This window comes from Astatotilapia calliptera, chromosome 23, assembly GCF_900246225.1.
Source record: "Astatotilapia calliptera chromosome 23, fAstCal1.2, whole genome shotgun sequence".
In the NCBI taxonomy this organism is placed as follows: domain Eukaryota; kingdom Metazoa; phylum Chordata; class Actinopteri; order Cichliformes; family Cichlidae; genus Astatotilapia; species Astatotilapia calliptera.
The window spans coordinates 39,633,314-39,654,702 of NC_039323.1; the positions used below are offsets into that span (position 1 = coordinate 39,633,314).

The window sequence follows — 21,389 nt, forward strand, 5'->3', positions numbered from 1 at the left end:
TCAATTCAGACATACCTACCTTCCAGTACAGCATATCAAGAAATAATTGATCGACACAAAGCTGCAAGTATTTTACTTTGCAAGTTTGGAGCTTAAAAATAGACAGCTGTACAACTACAGAACAGAAATACAGCATGGTTTACGGAAGCTTTGCTTGACTTGGTTGCAGTCAGACTCGATGTTTCTACAAACACATCTCAATATGTTTGCATATGTTTGCAGTGTTGAGGCTACTCTTTAACAGCACCTCATAGTCACTGCATACACATCCTGTGTGCATGTGAGGTGGCCGTAAATTGGTATCCTAATGGAAACTGTCTGAAAACCACAGAGAAAACAAAATGTGTGTGCACCGTTTTGTGTGTGTGTTTTTTTTGTGGTTTAAAACCAACAACATACTGGGAATCCATGTAGAGTCTTAGTTTGGTTAACCACCCCCCCAATCGTGTGTGACCCTGTCTTTTCTTACTCAGGTTTGTTTTGACGTTTGTTTTTTTTGTCAGAATTGACATGAAAGGGTTTCTATTGAATCGCTTAATGTTAAATCAAACCCACATTTTAAGGCTTTTTCATTTCAAGGAAAGCCCACAACTTGATTCTGAGTAATTTTACTAAGACTTTGCCGTCAAGTGTCAAGTGTTGAGTGTTGAGTGTGGGCGTCCGGAATCTTTAAACAAGTTGTGCCACAAGTTCTTTAAAGTGATTCCAGAAGTTGCACACTAAATCAGGGATATATACGGGATGCTTTACACAGATGCTCCTCCAGAATCAGTGCTATTGATCCTGATGGAGTCTATTTAAAGTGACTCACATTTATTAGAAATTAAGAGAAGAAAATACAACACAAAATAGAGAGCTGATAAAGCTGAATGAAAACAATGCTTTCACTAGAGAAATGAAGGTTATAGTACAATGAATTACCACATCAGTGTGCCAGAATGGACACTGATGAGGATATGTCAGTAACACATCCAATAGGTCATGGGTTGCTGAATGCCTGACAAGTGGGCTGTAGTATCCGAGACTGGAAGGTGGTCTGTCTGATGTGCCGTACGGGAGCTCAAAGGGGACTGTGCTGTCTTCATTCCTGATTCAGTACTACTTGGAGTCATGGCACATACAGAAATACTCAAATCTGCAGCAGATAGATGCAAAGGTGATGGGCAGGAGGAATAAAGAGTGAGTTTTGAGAAATGTATAATTTGCTTCTAAATGTGAATAAGACCAGATAAACGGTGATCGACTTCAGAAAGAAGAGGAGGGACACGCAACAAGAGTACCTGGGCTTTTATGTCGACAACAGGGTGAACTGGAAGAGCAGCACAGAGGCTAAGCACAAAAAGAGGTTGAGTAGCATCTATTTCCTGAGGAAGCAGAGATGCGTTAATGTGTACAGCAAAATGATAGATTGAAGACTGATTTCATATCATTCAGTTGTGGCGAGCACAGCATACTTTGTATAGCATACTACCAGACGGAATAAACTGATTATGAAAGCTGTCTGCAAACTGGACACTTTGGAAGGAGCGCTGCAGAGAATGTCACTGAACAAACAGTTATCCATCATGGATAATCCTGAACTCCCTCTGCAGCACTTGTTGGCAGACAGGGATTTTCTCTGACAGACTGATTCGGCCCTGCTGCCACAACAACAGAGACAGGAAATCTTTCATACCATGCTGTCACTCTCTATAATGCAATATTTCTCTCTGGCAGAAATCCTATTACATTATTAGACAACAAATAACATTAGCAGAGTCACGCTAAAGTAGGTTAAACAACAAATGAAACTTTAACTAAACAAAACAGCTAGGCAGATAATAAAAGCTACGTGCAGTTCAGACATGACAAAGATCCTAAATGGGAGTGTAGGTTATGTACAATTCAATGCTTTTTATTTTATAACTTTTGTCCTACTCATGTTTCTCCCTCCCTCCCTCACTCCAAGCGGTTGTGGCAGATGGCCGCCCCTCCCTAAGCCTGGCTCTGCTGGAGATTTCTTCCTGTTAAAAGAACGTCTTTCTCTTCCCACTGTCATCAAATCTTTTGCTCATAGGGGGTCATATGACTGTTGGAGTTTTCTCTGTCTTCTTTGTATTATATATAGGGTCTTTACATTAAAATATAAAGCGCCTTGAGGCAACTGTTGCTGTAATTTGGCACAATATAAATAGAATGGAATTAAATAGGCATTTCTTGATATATTTGTTTGTTTGTTTTTTTCATTTTGGCCTACAGACATATGTATATATTTGCTTTATTAGCCCTGCTTCAGTTGTTACAGAAGCAGAAGAGCAAGGGTCGTGAATTAGAGAAAACAGTAAAAACAGAAAAATATGATAGGATGCTAAAAATGCTAGAAATGCATGAATCAATGACTTACAAGAGTCATTTATATATATATATAAATGTGTGTGTGTGTATATATGTGTATGTATATATATATATATATATATATATATATATATATATATGCAGAACACTGCTGTTCTGCATAGGCCTGAACCCCCTCAGTGAGATCATTAACAAGACTGGCTACGGATACCGACTACGGAACGGAGCAGTTGTCAGCCACCTCCTGTACATGGATGACATCAAGCTGTATGCCAAGAGTGAACGAGACATCGATTCACTGATCCACACTACCAGGCTATACAGCAATGACATTGGAATGTCGTTCGGACTGGAGAAGTGTAGTCGGATGGTATCAAAGAGAGGGAAGGTAGTCAGAACTGAGGGGATTGAACTACCAGAAGGCAACATTGCAGACATAGAGGACAGTTACAAGTACCTGGGGATCCCGCAGGCAAATGGGAACCATGAAGAGGCCGCTAGAAAAGCTGCAACCACCAAGTACCTGCAGAGGGTCAGGCAAGTCCTGAGGAGTCAGCTGAATGGTAAGAACAAGATCCGGGCCATCAACACATACGCCCTGCCCGTGATCAGGTACCCTGCTGGGGTAATAGGCTGGCCAAAGGAGGAGATAGAAGCCACTGACATAAAGACAAGAAAGCTCCTTACCATGCATGGAGGGTTTCACCCCAAGTCCAGCACCCTGAGGCTGTACGCTAAGCGGAAGGAAGGGGGCCGGGGACTGGTGAGTGTCAGCACCACAGTCCAGGATGAGACAACGAACATCCAAGAATACATTGGGAAGATGGCCCCAACTGACCGAGTGCTCAGTGAATAGGCAGCAGAAACCCAAGAAAGAGGAGGGAGACGAGGAACCATCATGGAAGGACAGGCCCCTGCACGGTACGTACCACCGGCAGATAGAGGAGGTGGCTGATATCCAGAAATCCTACCAGTGGCTGGACAAAGCTGGACTGAAAGACAGCACAGAGGCACTAATCATGGCAGCACAAGAACAAGCTCTGAGTACAAGATCCATAGAGGCTGGGGTCTATCACACCAGGCAAGACCCCAGGTGCAGGCTGTGTAAAGATGCCCCAGAGACAATCCAGCACATAACAGCAGGGTGCAAGATGCTAGCAGGCAAGGCATACATGGAACGCCATAACCAAGTGGCCGGCATAGTGTACAGGAACATCTGTGCCGAGTATAACCTAGAAGTCCCGAGGTCAAAATGGGAGATGCCCCCAAGGGTGGTGGAGAATGACCGAGCTAAGATCCTGTGGGACTTCCAGATACAGACGGACAAAATGGTGGTGGCTAACCAACCGGACATAGTGGTGGTAGATAAACAGAAGAAGACGGCCGTAGTGATCGATGTAGCGGTTCCGAATGACAGCAATATCAGGAAGAAGGAACACGAGAAGCTGGAGAAATACCAAGGGCTCAGAGAAGAGCTTGAGAGGATGTGGAGGGTGAAGGTAATGGTGGTCCCCGTGGTAATCGGAGCACTAGGTGCGGTGACTCCCAAGCTAGGCGAGTGGCTCCAGCAGATCCCGGGAACAACATCGGAGATCTCTGTCCAGAAGAGCGCAGTCCTGGGAACAGCTAAGATACTGCGCAGGACCCTCAAGCTCCCAGGCCTCTGGTAGAGGACCCGAGCTTGAAGGATAAACCGCCCGCAGGGGCGTGCTGGGTGTTTTTATATATATATATATATATATATATATATATATATATATACATGCATTTTTATTTATATTATGTGCGCATTGTACACTCTGACCTCTGTCAGACTTGATTGCTTTTCAGTCGGGAAACTTGCACAAATGCCTCAGACCACATTACAAATCGCAATTTAAACATTGTGTGGCACAACCTAATGCAAGATGTGTGATAAAAGCATTATCATATTTGTTTTATGTGAGTGCCAAGATTTTGAAAGCAAGTGAAAAAAAGCAACTGAAAATCTACTTAATTCTCCGCTAGAATATTTGTGTAACGGCGATATCGCGACAACCTACTACTAAAATCTCGCGATTTCTAGATTAATAACATTCGAGAGGCGTCTGCCAAGTTTGCTAGTATTACTAGCAGTCCGGAAATAGGGACATTTCAAATTAAGGGGATGTAAGCCTCTTATCGTCTTTCTTAAGTTTAAGAACAAGTTTAAGAACACAAAACATTAATAGTATGATAGTATACGTTATTATTGTTATTATTATTATTATTATTATGGCCTAAAATTTGATATAGATATAAAATTATACCTAGTTTGTTTGTTTTTTAACCTTTTATTTTGGCGTCACCGGATAGTTGCGTTCACATTGTTCGCGTTCCCTTCACGCGCTTCGTGGTGGCTTCGTCTCAGCTTCAGCTAAAGAGCAAACAGACAACAGCTGTGTTTGCTTGAAGTATCAACCTTGAAGCTGAAAATACTGGACTTTATTGCCACTTGAAATTCAGTAATATCGTTTTAAAAAGTTATCTGAAACCATTAAGGAAATGAAATAGCTGTCATTTTACATAACCACAGAAACGGGCGAGACGCAAAGGAGAAATAATAACAACATCAAAACCCGGCAAACAAAGAGGTCCCCTTTTCAACGGCATCATTTTTCCTCCATATTCTATAGTTATGAGTCATGTGGCCGTCGAAAATGCCCACGGTCTAGAACAGCAGGTAAGCTGTGTTTCTTTTATATGTCTTAAATGTTCGCTTTAGAAGTAATGTAAAAAAACGGCAGTGGTAAACATTAGCTTGCCGGCTAGCCTGGGTCTGCTAACAGTATGCTATTGTGCTAGCTTAACGTCGGGTGCGCTGCTTTTGTTCGCGCACACGTCTGACGGTGGCTGCGGAGCATACGACATGAAAAATGTTTTGGCCCCTCTACAACCTGACCAAGAATGCCTTTATTGAATTGCATTCTAGAAATAAAACATCCGTGTTTTGCTGCTAGACTGATCGGTGTTCTTTAAAACGAAGAGCTAAATGCGAAATGACGCACGAGTGGTTCCTCTGGCCCCCTCATATGAACACATGAAACGCACCCCTCAACTGTTACGTTCACTGCGCTTGTCTTGCAGCTCGATATAATAATAAAATGGAGGTCAATGTGGCTGGAACCTGCGGGTCTGCTTGCTACACAAACAATGCGGCGTGACTGTCGCCCTCCCCGGCTTTTAGATGATACGCAGCATTTTCCAGACTTCCATGTTTTTATGTTGACTGCGTCCCGCTAAGAGATGGTCATTTCTTCTGCGTCACCAGCAACGTAGTCTATCTGTGTCTGGCTGGATGGTAACAGAAAAGTACTGCATGTACTCGGTTGATATTTTGGAGAGCCCCTATTGGGGAAAAATGTCTAAGAAGGAGTGTGATGCGCAACCTAGGCCCCTATTTCAGCGACTTATACATCCTCATGAGTTTAGTTGGCTTAAGCTGAATGTCACCGCCGCCACCCCCCAACACAGTTAGATTTTTGGTAATGAAAGCATTAAATACAAAGTTGTTCCCTGGACAGCAGTGAGATTTGACGCACCAGCATCGCATCTCAGTATCCCAGACCAGCTGTGGCTGGGTGCAGTTTGCTGACATCATCATGATAGGAATTCAGCACGCTGGAGCTCACATCTCTGTCTCCCTTTCCCTCGCTCTTTTTTTTGTTTGTTTTTTAAGTCTGCTGCAGAATACAAAAATAAAAATGACTTCTAGTTTTCTTTTTTCATGTCAAATCTGAGTACTCAAACTAGTTCATGCAAGAAAAATTTTCACACTCCTTATTATACAGAAACGTTTTTTTTAAAAGGTAGGGCAGCAGCTCTCTGTGTCACCTACTCTTAAGGATAAGTGGTCTGTGGCCTCAAACACAGCCTGCCTAACAATCTAAAGACTAGTTTCCACTTATTTGGTTTTACAGGCATTCTTAATTTATGGGACTAAATGTTGCTTGGGTGTAATGGAAAACTACAGAAAGAAACAGGGAACCAACGGTATTTGAGAGGAAAAATATTGACTTGGGGTTGGTGATGGTGGATACATATACCAGTGACACTGAGCTGTCTTGTAGCATTAGCTACTGAAAACCTAGACAACTGAGAACCAATAGGGAGATTACTACAGAAATGCTACTCTGTGTTTGTGTCTATGATGGAGAAAAATCAACTTGTAATGCGACCAGTTAATGTAAGACATGGGCAGTAATAGCTTTGATAATTCATTTTGTTAAAATGTAACTTAAAGTTTTAGGTTGCTTGAAGTGGGTCAGTGAGTCGTTTTCTGTTTTTGTGTTTTGTTTTTTCCCCCCTCTAGCTCGCTGTCCTAGACTTGAGCGCTGCAGACGGACAAGGTGGCGGCAATAGCAGTAAGCAGCCTTTGTGTTTTTGTTAGAATTTTTCATTTTGTCATGATAAAAACAAACAGGTTTAAAAAAAAAAAAAAGTGACTGCTGTATGTCTGCATGTGGTACAGTGTAAATGCATCCCTGGTGCTGTGTGGTGATACTGAAAGCAGATTTTTCTGTTAACTTAAAATATGCATGTCTTTGGATGATGCAAAGGTTTTGAAGAAATTTTGTCTTTAAATCTTTTATTATTCATTAAACACGGTGACTTTTCAGTTACATGATCTATTTTTATTTAAGTGCAGAACATCTGTTTTTAATACAGTGACATTTAGTTGCAACCATGTGAAAATGAATATTTGCATGTCACCTTTAAGTTTTTCTTTACATTATAGTTTAATAATCTTTTGTCATTGCAGTCATAATTTGTGGGTCAACCTTGAAATGGTTAGTTAGATTTGATTATAAATGCAGTGTGACGTAAGCGCTGACTGATTCTTGGCTGTCTGTCTCTTTTGCAGGGCGATACATACCTCCACATTTAAGGAACAAAGATGCTCCCAAAAATGGTGAGTAGGATCCACTTAACCTTGTTTCCTATAAAGAAAAATCTGAATTGTGTTTATTTTTAGGCCACTGGGAACTCCCATCACTGATTCCTACCAAATAAATCATTTTCATTTTCAGCTTTCATAGCTGAATTTCTGTGTTTTCACTGATTGATTAGTGAAATCCATCGACATCGTGATATTTGATGTGATGTGCGAAGGGCAGGTCGAACTGCGAAAGTGCACTCTCATTGGCTAATGATTTGTGATTGCCAAGTAGCAACGAGCGTACCCTGGATAATGCTCCTTTGTGACTCTTGAAACAAATAAAATTTACAAGATGGCCTTTAAGTTGTGTTGATTGTGACCTGAAGCAGGGAATGTTTTAGTGAGGTCACAGAGTGGGAGCTGATGTCAGGTTTTCCCTATATGGCAAATAAAAAGAGTGCAAGTTTAAAGCACTTCAGGTCTGGTTTTGCTTTTCAGACACAATTTTCAGCTCTGTCCATCTTTATTTCTCTATGATTAGCAGTCGATCTCCTTCCTCTATGCTCTGTTTTTTTTAAACGTTATTACCACCTATGGTTGATTTTTGGAATAGTGAGGAAGACATAGTATTCTAAAAGACCCCACACTTGTAACTCTACAAAGTATCTCTATTATATCAGCATCTGTTTTTAACCATGAGTTACAACTGGAATTTCATCTCCTAATCCAGCAGGAAATGCCTTTGCTGCTGGGCGACAGGGTGGTTACACCATCGCGCCTGCAGCCAACTGTAAGTTCCTCTCTGAACTTCTGATTTTCTTGGATAGAGTTGTGCAGAAGTTGGGGAATTGGTCTTTTTTTTTTTTATATTGATTTTAGAGTTGTTGTTGTTTTTTGTAAATTGACTTATTGATGAGTTCATAGTGAATGCCTTAACATTTAAGTGCGGCTGCATATCGGAAGCAGCAGCAGAAGCATCTGAAAGTGCTTCTTTGAGTTGGTTTGTTTAATCATTTTGACCTGATGCATCTAATTTCCTACCTGTTCACAAAAGTACATTTTTCATTAAAAATTAATTTGATAGATGTCAAAAGGGCTAAAATATAATCGCTGGTGTTTTATTGGTATGCTGAAACAACACTATATGGACAAAATACTGGGCCACCCACACATTACACCTACAGAAGCTGTTGATCATACCATGACGCTCCCAGCGCAGTTTTTGTGCTGATGTTAATGCTAGAGGAGGTTTGCTGAGTCAGCAAAGCGTTGGCAACTTTACGAGTTTTACACCCGTGACAATGGGACTGAAAACACTTGAATTGAAAAGATGTAAGAGGTGTAGCCAAATACTTTTGCCCATATAGCATGTATTGCCAGCGCTCCACCAATAACAGCAGTGATGGTCATGAAGACGATGTTCCTGCAGGTGTGATGGTATTTATTAATTATTTTGTGCACTGTTTCCTCTCTGCAGACGGCTGGGACGGCACGCGCAACAACTTTGTCAACGGCTACCACGACAATCGCATGACGGGCAACTCATTTAACCGTGGCCCGCCTCGCATGGAGCGGGGAAGAGGTGGCGTTGGAGGTGGTTACCGCAACAACAGGGGTGGAGCCTTCAACCCCATTAACCCAGCACAGCCAATGGGCTTTGCTGGGTATGAAAATAAAGGTGCGATTCAGTTTTAGTGCTTCCAACATTTCTTTTACTTAGCTCGTGCATCCAGTATGTGCTCATTTACCTGCCTCTCCACTACATGAATGACTGGATGCGTCTGCTAGCTGTCGAAACCTGATAGTTTTGTGGTGTTCTCCTTTTAGACGCAGGTGGCTGGAACACTGCCAAGGACGCCTATAGCAGTTTTGGCAATAACCGTGGAAAGTCTGCTTTCTTCAATGACAGAGGCAACGCTAGCCGAGGAAGGTGAGTGGATCACATACAGTGTTGAGAGCTTATGTTCAGCGTCAACAGAAAATTCCCATGTTTACTATAAAAGCTAAAAAACGACCCTCTTGTGAACCCTTAAAATGGTTTATTATTACCCAAAAAATGTTAAGTGGAGAGCTGTGGTTCTATAATTTGGAAAAAGTTGCCTCTGTTAGATTTGTATTGTTGATTGTCATTTATGCTTAGAAATATTTACTTATATATGCTTAGAGTTTTGTAATTAGTTGTAGATTGGTAGAGGTTTTGATCCTTGATAGTCTGCAAACTTTGTGTGTATTAGACAGCACTTTGGGAGCATGAGAGGTCATACCGTGTCTTATTGTTTTATGGTAGGATTAACGTAGTTGCGTCTGTTCTAGTCTAAGTGCTCTTTGTTTAGATGAACTGCAGGACTTCCTCACCGTGTTATCTAGGATGAACCATCTAGGGTGAGAGGGAGGCTACCCTCTTCCTGACCAAGGATGTTTGACCCTTTGATCAGCAGTCCACACACACACACACACACACACACACACACACACACACACACACACACAGGCAAGGTATTCTTTGTGTGTATGTAGACGTCATATGTTAATGAACTTATGCATATTCATGTAACCTCAATAAAAGAACAGTGGTACGGGAGAACGGACGAGAGCAACTGGGGTCAAGCGAAGGAACGGTGCCTGTCCGGTTCTCTCCCGTGCACGAGAAACATGAAGAAGCTTGCCTACTTGTGTCTTGCTTTGCAGTGTAATTATATTGTCTTCAACGTTCCAGCGGATGGGTTCAAGCTACAAACCTATCAGCCTCATTATTCATCATTAATGTGTGCGTGCTGTGTTCAGGTTTGAGCATGGAGGATTTGGTAATGGAGGAGGAGGAGGAGGAAACAGCCGCTGGGTGGAGGAATCCAGAGATGACGGAGACTGGTCCAAACCAACCCCTCGCAACGAACGCCTTGAACAGTGAGTCTGTGCTTTTGAGCCGCTGTGGGAGGTGTAGTCTACTTTCTAATTTATTGTAAGATCAGGAAATTTCAGGTAAACTTTGCAAAAGTTAAAAATTAGTCCACAGAATTAGATTATTAGACTAGTGTTATTTCACTATTAGACTGTGAGTCATATTGTTGGGATTTCATTGGTTCTTGTGTAACAGAGTAAAACACAGGAAGGTGAAAGCAAATTCTTTGACGTTTTGTTATTTCCAGTTGTCATCTTAATGACATTTGTTCTTAACTTATTTGCAGGTTTCTAGTCTGATGTCAATATGGAAGCATCTTTAACTTTGTCTGTTATGGTTCTGCAGCATTTCCCTTACCTGACACATGATAAATTCAAATGGCTGACCAGCCCCAGTAAAAATAATGCTAGGTTTTTATTCTTTTAAAATTCGTCATTCAGATAAATTATCCCAAGAAATTGCTGCAGTTACTCTGAGCAATAAAGTTCCAGAGCATTCGACTAACCTTTGCTGCTCTCTCCGTAGTGAATTGTTCTCTGGCAGTAACACTGGGATTAACTTTGAGAAATACGATGACATTCCTGTTGAGGCCACGGGACAGAACTGCCCTCAGCACATCGAGAGTGTGAGTTACTCACATTGTATCAGATACCAGCTGCACTGTTGCTTTTCTTTGCTCTTTCTGTACACGTTTCTGTTTGTGATCTCAGTTCCAAGACGTGGACATGGGTGAGATTATCATGGGTAACATTGCTCTGAGTCGCTACACCAGACCCACTCCTGTCCAGAAATACGCCATTCCTATTATTAAATCGAAGAGAGACCTCATGGCCTGCGCACAGACAGGTAGTGCACAAACATAACAAAATATTGGAATTGGGTCGATGAGAGGAACAGCAGAAATGGATGAGGCTGTCCTTGTGTGTTTCAGGCTCTGGGAAAACGGCAGCATTCCTCTTGCCAGTCCTCAGCCAGATCTACACTGATGGACCAGGAGAGGCCCTTAACGCAGCTAAAGCATCAGGACAGGTAAAAGAGAAAAATCAATATTATCTAGTTAAAAACAGCTAATTTCATCATGGCTTTGAAAGGGGCAAAACAAATGGTTCAGGTGCTGTGGGGGATTTCATGGTAAAGTAATTTAATTAAAGCATATCCTCCAGATTAAAAATAAAAGCATTAATTTCAGGCACGTGCACACTTCTACAAATGAATGGGTATTGTTCATATGCTACCACAAACGGTGAGCACGAGTTTCAGTCACTGCAACAAACAAGCAGACCTGCTTAAGTTGATCTTTTTTGATACCAGTAGTATACTAGACCATCAAAGAAGAGGCAAAACAAGCAGCAGTTAAAGAAAAGCAAAACCCTTTAAGACACAAGTCCTACCTGTCAGCAGCCATCTCGATATGACACCTGGCACCTATTTAGGGAGTTATTTTGTCTAATTTAATTTAAGCTGTTATTGAGAAAGAAAATTATCAGCAGGTAAGTCTGATTTTAAAGCTTTAAAGTTTTTATTCGGCTAACTTCACTGTTGTTGAATTATTCCATGAACTTTAAATCTGGAATTATTTGAGTGCCACGTCTCTGATAATTGTCTGGTAATTCCTGTTACACGAGTTCTCCCCTAATTTACATTGTGAAGCCTTTAGGGGATTTTTGCTCTCACGAGTCATACTAGTCCCTGATAGGTTTGCCACATGTTCTGTTCTCAATCACGTTTGTTGCTGTGAGACTTAAATGTTGTGTCATTGCTGCTTTGCAGGAGAATGGAAAGTATGGCCGTCGCAAGCAGTACCCCATCTCCCTGGTGCTGGCTCCCACCAGAGAACTGGCACTGCAGATATATGATGAAGCAAGGAAGGTATTTAAACACATTAGTGTGTAATAATTTTATTTAATGATGTGATTTTTAAATTTGTGTGTAATTGTTAATACATTGTATTTTCCTGTTAGTTTTCCTACCGCTCCAGAGTGCGTCCCTGTGTTGTGTATGGAGGAGCAGACATTGGCCAGCAGATCAGAGACCTGGAGAGAGGCTGTCACCTGCTGGTGGCCACTCCAGGAAGACTCGTGGACATGATGGAGAGAGGGAAGATCGGACTGGACTACTGCAAGTAAGACCTAAACGCGAGGAGTGAGTGATGGGTAAATGTCTGTTTCATTTTTTCCAAATTTCAAACTCTTTTCTTCTGTTTCCTTTAGCTACCTGGTCCTAGATGAGGCTGACCGTATGCTGGACATGGGCTTTGAACCACAGATACGGCGCATCGTCGAACAGGACACCATGCCTCCTAAAGGCATCCGACAAACTATGATGTTCAGCGCTACGTTTCCCAAAGAAATCCAGGTATATCTTCATTATCTGCAGTAATTGTGATAGAAATTGGAACTTTTCTTCTTCCTCTTCTTCTTCTTCTTTTTTCTTTTGTTTGTTTTTTGTTTTAATCCGCCCGTTACTAATAAAGAAAAGTGCAGCAAGCATTCACATGGTGATCAGTGCTTCATTTTAAAGATGTAAAATTTTCCATCTGTTTAGTCAGACGGTGCAAAACAGTTGTGTTAATCACATATTTTGCTCATCCTGCAGATCTTAGCTCGGGATTTCCTGGAGGATTACATCTTCCTGGCGGTGGGCAGAGTGGGTTCCACCTCGGAGAACATCACGCAGAAAGTGGTGTGGGTGGAAGAGAGTGATAAGCGGTCTTTCCTCTTGGACCTGCTAAGCGCTACAGGTGAGCCGATCTCAGCTCAACTGCCACATGTCCCAACACATAACATAAATACTGATTGCAGCCTGAGTAGACTTATCTGCAATTATCTCGAACCACACACACACAGTGCGATTTTATTTCCCCTGTCTTATGGTCATCATCATATTGTCATCCTCACATCTCAACCAATACATTACTGTGTTCCCCATGCTTAGCACAGTGTAATGTCCATCAGCACCCTTTGTCTTTCAGTGAAAATTTCACTTAGATATGTTTGTGTGTGAAATTAGGAAGATGTATACCTCTAGGCTGCCCTGAAAAAGGTTTAAAACCTCTAATTTAAAAGATGCTCTTTCTATATTTGTGGTAGTTGGCAAGAAACATTGTGTTTCCTGGATTATATTTGCCTCCAGATGGCAGTGGTCTATTTTTATTACAAAATATCTTCTTCTTCAGACTGAACTAAAAAAAAAGAGGATTTTTAATTGTTTGTGGCTGGGAAAACAACCTTATTGTTTTGTTAGTGATTATATGGCAACATTTTAAACCTCTGTTAAATCAGCAATATCAGACACACAAGCATTGCTTTCAAACTGGAGTTTACATGTCAGTGGTTTGTGGTTTTATCCCAAGCCATCCCAAGTGAGGTACAGGACAGTACTGGAGACAACATAGAGAAACCTGGTAAGATCCTCAAACAGGAAACTTTTATCTGTCATTTCATATTTTAAATAATTTTGCTCGACTTTACTGTTCTGTTCTTTTTTTTTCGTGGATGGAGAATCTCCTGTTTATTATGTTTATTTAGGTTCTGTGTCCCATTTCACACGTCGGGTCCTCTCATGTGAAATTAAACATGCCTGTTGTTTGATTTTATAGCTTAAGGTTGTTTTTGTGTCATCTTTAAAGTATGTTGCTGTGATGTCTTTAGGTCAAACCCATAGCTTTAATGGAGAGAGTCTGGTCATGTTGTGTTCGTGTGTTGCCGTGTATCTAACTTTTGATATAAGTGTAGGTCAATTGATGATGTTGATGCGGGAAGAATACAGTGACCAGAATCTTTCCATCAGTGCCTCTAGTGAAATCTGCATGAAAACACATTGCTGCTGGTCATTTTACCCACACTGCACCTCCTGCTGCCTGTTGCACTGTTCTGCTCATATAACAACATCTGCTGTAAAGTAATGCTGGTAGATTTAACCCTGAAACCTGCATGTTAGTCACCCCATGGACTGACACATGTATATACATGTAAACATATGATCTGTATACAGGGCTGCTGCAACAAACCCACTAACTGATGTGCTATGGAGGATTTCATATACAATCAAGGGCGTTGATTTATGTGTGCATGGCAGCAGAAAACCGTTCACACGTAAAATTGTATGATTCATTTAGATGCTAACTGATCCCATTGGCTAGAAGGCAAATCAATCTCATGTAGTGGACTGAGAAGCTTAAAGTTCAGTTTAGCAGGCTAGGCCATCAGGGATGGATTTTAATTTATGTGCTTGGTTCTCATAATTGCTCGTGCACTTAAATTCTATATAATTCCAGCATGACTGTAACTTCATTATTTGTTTGTTCCACAATTTGGTCCAGTATGTCTGCTACATAAAGCCAGAGTCATAGTGGCGCAGGATTATTAAACTCAGTCTTTATTTAGTCCAAACACAGTGCAGCTCTACAGTTGTTTTATTCTTTGTAGCATTAACACCCAGTGTTTCCCCCTCTTGGTTGACCAGGTAAGGACTCATTGACCCTGGTTTTTGTGGAGACCAAGAAAGGTGCAGACGCCTTGGAGGACTTCCTATATCGGGAAGGCTACGCCTGCACCAGTATCCATGGTGACCGTTCCCAGAGAGATCGAGAGGAGGCCCTGAACCAGTTCAGATCAGGAAAATGTCCCATCCTGGTGGCTACAGCGGTCAGTAAAAACATCCTGTTGGGTACACGTTACGGTGAACCACAAGAGGAACCTTTCTGTTAACTGACAACCACAATCGACATAAAACTGAAGGTGTGAGTTTTTAAAGTATCTGCTCCTGTTTTTGTGATCTCAGGTAGCAGCTCGGGGTTTGGACATCTCCAACGTGAAACATGTTATTAACTTTGACCTGCCAAGCGACATAGAGGAGTACGTCCACCGTATTGGACGTACGGGACGAGTAGGAAACCTGGGTAAGGCTAAAAGTAATGTGATTTAAGGGAAGCATCCTCTTGATTTAGGATGAACCCCATTTACTGCTCTTACTTATATTGCTTCAAAAAATGTCTCCTGTTTTTAAGTGTTTTTTGGGGTTTTTTTCTGTTTCCTGTAGGGCTGGCAACATCATTCTTCAATGACAAAAATGGGAACATCACTAAAGACCTCCTGGACATCCTAGTAGAGGCCAAACAGGAAGTTCCCTCATGGCTCGAGAGCCTGGCCTATGAACACCAGCACAAGAGTAGTAATAGAGGGCGCTCTAAGAGGTACGTACACACACACACACACACACACACACACACACACACACACACACACACACACACACACACACAGATTCTGTCTTTAACTTGCAAATGTTTGTTTTTGTTATAAGTATTAAAACATTTGCTGGTCTAATCAGAATCCCTAAACACTGATTTATTTATTTTTCTTTTATCCCACAGGTTCTCTGGCGGGTTTGGAGCACGAGATTATCGTCAGACTGCTGCAGGAGTCAACGCCGGAGGGTTTGGAGGACGTGGAGGAGGACGCAGCCAGGCAGGACATGGAGGAAACCGTGCCTTTGGAGGAGGTGAGGCTCTGATCTTTGGATAGAAATTTATTCATTAATGTAAGGCAGGGGTCTCAAACTCGCGGCCCGCATATTGATGTGAAGAAAGAAATTATTTTACCAAAAATGATTTAACACGACGGCAGAGTGTTACAGGCATGGCCCTTTAACCCTTTAAGACCTAGCATAGAACCAAGTCCGCCAGAGCTTATATTATATTTTTACATGCTGTGAAGCCATTTTTGGGAGCATTTCAAGTTGATATACATCAATACAACCATTATAGCCCAAATTTAAATAATATATCTGCATTAAGTGCATAGTAATTACATAAATTGCAAAAAATGCAATAAACTACAAAAAAATTGAAAATCGTTTTGTTTTTTTAACATATATTTCTAGTTAGAGAAATTTAAGAGGCTCATCCTTCAAAACTGTAAATACAAAAAAGTTGCACAAAATAGTTTCCCACCACAGGAAATTTATTTTAAGTGTCTTCATAGTTTTATTTTTGAAATACACCAATTTTTATATAATGCAGGAAAAACGAAAATAAATATTATACTGCAAATTTGCAAAGAAAAACAGCATATGCATCAAAATAAACTATTTCCAGCAGTGCAATATGAGTCCTAAGCATCCCAGAAACGACACAGAAAGTCATAAAGTCAAACATAACTTTTAAAAAGACCAGTATAGGCTCATAAGGCCCTGATGGTGAAAAACTACATTTCCGTAAAATGACGTCACTTCCGGTTTCGGGCAGGACATGGCGGACATGCGATAGTTCAGGCTGATGGACGTAGGAAGTGTTACAAACAGCTGATCGGATCGGCAAAGCGTGTTTCTGGAATATTATGTTTTTGTTGCTGCAAGTGCTTTTTATGCAGTTTTTGCAAAGCTATATGTGGAAGGAAACTGTGACCGAGGGCAAGCTTACGTGGTTTCGGTGCTACTGGGATTTAAAAATAGCTACGCAAAACGGAGCATGCCCGCTCCAACTGGCTTTAAAGGGTTAAGACTGTAGCCTCACGGGCGGTGTAGTCCGTGCTGCAGGGAGAATGTGTGGGACCGCCCCTCCCGCTTTTCTCTGTGTGAGCGTGAGGGAGGGAGAAAAAGGAAAGTAGAAAAGTACAAGGTGCTACCGAGCAGAAACGGGAGCTGGAAGCATGTAAATATAAAAATAACCACTACAGCCAAAAAGAGAGCCTGACGAGCCCAGTTGTAAGTACGCTATTAAGACTCGACTGTACGCTGTGTTCGTTTTTTCCTCCGAAACAATAAAGTTCTGCTGGAGCAGCCTTTCAATGCCTCTCTCTGTCTCTCGCTAGCAAAGTTGACCCAGACAGTAACGCTAGTTCCCGGCTACGAGCCGGAACCCAAAGTATTAGCCAGAGGTCTCCTTACCGCGGTTCGGAGCCGCGGACCTGGCCGAGGTAACAAGAGAGTGCAAACATGTTGCGGGGCTGTGTTAGTTCAGTGAGAGAATTATTTGGAAAGAAAACAATTTTCTCTTGCAGTCAAAAACTAATGTGTACGCTTATGTCTGCATTTTTATTTTGTTAAATACAAACAAAATTGTAGCAAAAGTGCTGCCAGCTGTTTATTTGGTAGTTCAATGAAACTACTGTACTACACTGCTGAGTGACTGTCGTCTGCTCGTCAAATACATCTCATTGCAATGTTGACCTTGTGCTAACTTGCATATGACAACTGAAACTGAAAGGCTTCAGATAGTTGAGAGTGAGAAAAAAAAAATTGCGTTCATGTTTGCAATTTTGTCTTGTTACACAATATTTGGAATTAAATAAAACAAGCAAAACACTACATTTTAGGATATATTAGTGGGTGTTTTCGTGTTTGTTTTTTGTACTACTTGGACACTAAAGTGGCCCTCCAATAAGATGATGGTGCCAGAAGTGGCCCGCGGCTCATTTGAGTTTGAGACCCCTGATGTAGGGTGATTATTGTGCACATGATTGTAGTCACATGATGTTCATTGTGTTGCTTTTTACTGGGCCCCCCGGGATACTTTTTTCCCGTTTTCTGAGAGCTTGTATAGAGAGAAATAAAAGAAGAGCACTTGAGTTTGCCATATATTGTGTTACACCCCGGCCTAGGCAACCGGCGTGCAACACAGGAAAAATAAAAATAAGGCAAAACAAAACTACTACGGGTCTCCACAAAAAAAAAATCCCAAAACGAAAGTATCGACAACTATTTACATCAAAACACCAAACTATTTACAACCGGGGGGGGAAGATCGCGACCATCACAAACTGAAACACAAGGCTTAAATACATAGAGGGTGCAATCAGGGAATGAACCACAGGAGGGAAACACAGCTGGGGCAAATCAGACCTGACGAGACAAAAAAAAAAAGGTGAACTGAACACACTGAGATACAACAGACCTTCAAAGTAAAACAGGAAACATAACAGTCACGCCTAAAACAAAACACTGACAACACCGAATCGTAACAATTGTTGTACTTTTAATATATTTTGATGGCGAATATATACTGAATATATTCAGTGCGAATTATTGTTTTACAGAACTGCACATTCAGGATAAATGTTTTACACCAGACCTGCATTATAGAGATTTGTTTTGCCTGGAAACACTAATTTCTGATACTTGGGCGATGAAATGCTACAAAAGTTTTACTTGATTAAGAAGGCTTTCTTTTCTCTTCCCTTTGTCTTCTCAGGCGGCTTCAGCAACTTCTACACCAGCGATGGCTACGGAGGAAACTACTCACACTCTCAAGTTGACTGGTGGGGCAACTAGGTTTCTCCATCCCTCCCTCCCTCGCTCATCCCTCTTTCCTCTTCTCACTCATCCTCCATTCTTTCTCCACATCGACGTCTGCATCCCAACTGTCTTGTTACCACCATTAACCCCAAGAAACCCCCATGCATGTTATTAAACTATTTATGCTCATTTATGTAGCTTCCATCCCCATCCTTCATGTCTTTTAAGTCGTTGGAAGAGTTTTCTTGTGCTTTCTATGTCCACCTTTTTTGTTTTGGTAAATTAGCTTTTCTCCTCTTGAAAAAGACCACATTATGAAGAGATTGTTGAATTTTAGTTGTTTACTTTTTAAACACTGGACACAGGCTTACTTGTTAGCTTCCAGCTAGCAGCCACCTTAAGACCATTTTCCCTCTGTGACACGTGTGTGCTGGTAAAAAGACCTGGGTGTTTAATTCCCTGAGATTTCAGCGTGTGGGCTTCTTCAAAGAGGGGGAAATCCTTTCTTTATTTCCCCCCACCTTATATTTGAGTTTGATTTCACTGTGTTTTCGTCTGCATTTACACTCCCCGCGTGACCTCATGTCATCTTTGTATTTAACGCACGGCCATGTTGTAAATCGCTGGCCAAAAACTTTTCTAAAATATAGCTATAGGCAGGACATAAAAGCAAAACATGTCTGCGTATAAATTCAAAAATACTGGCCTTCACGTATTGGAGGCCACAGAAACAAAATCTTTTCTTTTTTTCACCTTTTTTAAAACATGAAACTTTATCGAGGTCTGACACAGATGTCTAACAAAGAGACGAGTGGCTGGACAAACTGAAATGGCGCTGTCGGCCATTAGCAGTGAGGATAGCAGACAGTCTTAGGACTTATGGTTGTTACTGCAAATAGCATTTTTTTTGGTTTGTTGTTTAATTTTAAGATAAGTGTTTATGGAGAATCATTTGTTTCTGTACTGTGCCTTTAAGAATTTAAACTTTGTCTCTTATTTCCATTGTTTTTATTGCCGTAATACGTTAACTGTCCACAAGTATTGGCCCACGGTGACTAAAAGTGTGTATTCAGTGTCATTTGTTGGTTTAAATATGTTTTCTTTATTTTTATTTGGAAGGAAGCAAACTAGGCTTGAACTAAATCAAACCTTGGCAAAAAAAAACTAAACTAAAACTACGATGAGGAAACTCAAAGCATTTCCTTATCTGTCTATTAGAGACTGAGCTAATTCCCCAAAGCATATAACCACTGTAAGCATATTTGTGGATTACTTTACTCACTCTGGATGAGTAAATATAAAATGGGTCAAAAATAACATTAATCGTACTGTTAAAGTCAAAGAGCCGACGAGCAGGGCCGACCACAGTGGCTGTATGCTTTTGGGAACCCGAGTCCTACTCATTGACACTTGTGTCACATCTATAGCTCAGCTTTGAGCTTGCAGTTTGGTTTCTCAAAGCCATCTTGTCACTAATTGTTGGGTCACTGTGTGCCACTAACAGGGCCAGCAGCAGTCACGTTATGTTGCTCCTCCCCCTCTTATTATCCAGATATGTAGCCGTAAATGTCAAATTCCTCATAGCTTGCTGTAATTTAAAAAAAAAAAAAAGCCAAAGTCTGGTGCCACTCGAGTCACATTAAAATACTGTAACCGCTACACAGTTTGAAACACCTTTGCTTAGAAAACACTACATGGCTGCTGCTGAAAACAGTTCCCAGATTGTGTCGGTGTCTGCGGCCGTTCAGCTGACTCTTAGTGCCATCATGCTCTTGGGAATCTACCGCTGCTTTTAACCACAAACATTGAAACCCTTGTTTTGGGAGAAGCTTTCTCTTGAGGGGGGGAAATACGCAAACTAAAAAGAGGTCCAAATTTTCTCGCTCACTCTATCCTGGAGAGTTGCATGAAGAGTCTTCTCTAAAAGTAGTCATTCCAGTTTATTCTGTTAGGTCTTTTAAGCTCTGTTGAAGTCGGGCGTTAAAAGTGAAGAACTGGATCATCCTTACGAATTAATTTCACTGCAGAGACAGCTTGGGGCTTCCCAAGGAATGCAATGCATCGTATCTACAGCACGTTTTAGCCACGTGTGCAACTGTAATCAAGTGCAAGATCGCGTCTCGGTCCAATTCCTCCTCTTACTACTGCTTTCAGTCAGCAGATAGTGTTTCTCAGTGTTGAAGTCACTTCCTCGATGAAATGTTTACAAAACTAGATTTCGGCCAACGCGCACAACAGCCGTACACTGGCAGCATATGATTGCTTTCAAAACACTTACCACCCAGCCCACAGAGCTCCCAGATGGGCCACACTCCTACTTCTTCGCACTGATGCACGTCCACTCTCCAGAGTAGTTTGCTATCTGGACTGGCAGTCTTGGCAGCTATTACAACGTATTCACCTTCTGCATGCACGACACGTCCCAGCACGTGCTGCACATTAATAAACGATGACAGCGTCCCGCCGCGATTGTCGAATGCGAAACCCAACTCGGCTCAGCACAGTGAGAAACTGTCAGGGTAAATTGTGCTTGTGGAAAAGTTGCTGCACAGAACCGATCGCATGCATTTAAATCCTTGGTTATCCCTACTTGGCTCTGCTTTGCAACCAGGCTTCAAGGGGCCTGTTGACCCAGGATGTCCATGTTTCGTCCCTGATTGAACTTGAAAAGGGATCTCCGCTGAACATTTGGATGGTTCAGTGGTAGAAATCCAATCCTCCTCCTACTCCCACCCCCCCAAACTGGGCCTATTAAGAGCCAAAAAAAAGCTCTGTTACTCCAGTGTGGGGGTGGATTAATTTAGTTATGTTTACATGTAGAACTCAGATTAAATGTAAATAGTTTCAACAGAGAGGAATCTCCACAGAAAAAGAATGTGAAGTTAAACAACACTTGGTGTGCATGAGAGTCACACTTGATCACTCAACACTAGACCAAGACGGGTCTGGTGAGCTTAGCACAGTGGGCAGTTTGAACACCGCTGACTAAAGTTCGAAGACAAAAGCTTGTATTCTTTCAAGAGA

The 21,389-nt window shown here is 41.6% G+C and overlaps 1 protein-coding gene across 5 annotated transcripts; it reads left to right on the forward strand.

Moving 5' to 3' along the window:
• The first annotated feature begins 4,684 nt into the window (after positions 1–4,684).
• On the forward strand, positions 4,685–19,961 carry LOC113015574 (ATP-dependent RNA helicase DDX3X-like). Of its 5 annotated transcripts, none has more exons than XM_026157593.1 (20): positions 4,685–5,035; positions 6,665–6,716; positions 7,217–7,264; positions 7,962–8,021; positions 8,709–8,909; positions 9,059–9,161; positions 10,016–10,135; positions 10,656–10,755; positions 10,841–10,976; positions 11,062–11,159; positions 11,901–11,999; positions 12,092–12,252; positions 12,341–12,485; positions 12,726–12,870; positions 13,483–13,533; positions 14,595–14,776; positions 14,913–15,030; positions 15,171–15,324; positions 15,505–15,632; positions 18,322–19,961. In XM_026157593.1, the coding sequence occupies exons 1-20, from the start codon at positions 4,991–4,993 to the stop codon at positions 18,399–18,401; spliced, it is 2,226 nt and encodes a 741-aa protein (XP_026013378.1). In that variant the 5' UTR covers positions 4,685–4,990; the 3' UTR covers positions 18,402–19,961. The 5 variants fall into 5 exon arrangements, with proteins under 5 accessions (XP_026013378.1, XP_026013379.1, XP_026013380.1 ...); XM_026157594.1 differs by having other exon boundaries at positions 7,965–8,021; XM_026157595.1 differs by lacking the exon at positions 13,483–13,533.
• Positions 19,962–21,389: the final 1,428 nt, after the last annotated feature.

What these genes read in the sequence shown, in the direction of transcription:
- LOC113015574 (XM_026157593.1), top strand. Translation starts at nt 4,991, where the DNA reads ATGAGTCATGTGGCCGTCGAAAATGCCCACGGTCTAGAACAGCAG. An exon ending in CCCACGGTCTAGAACAGCAG is followed by an intron (nt 5,036 to 6,664) that starts GTAAGCTGTGTT and finishes TCCCCCCTCTAG; the next exon opens with CTCGCTGTCCTAGACTTGAG. An exon ending in GGCAACGCTAGCCGAGGAAG is followed by an intron (nt 9,162 to 10,015) that starts GTGAGTGGATCA and finishes TGCTGTGTTCAG; the next exon opens with GTTTGAGCATGGAGGATTTG.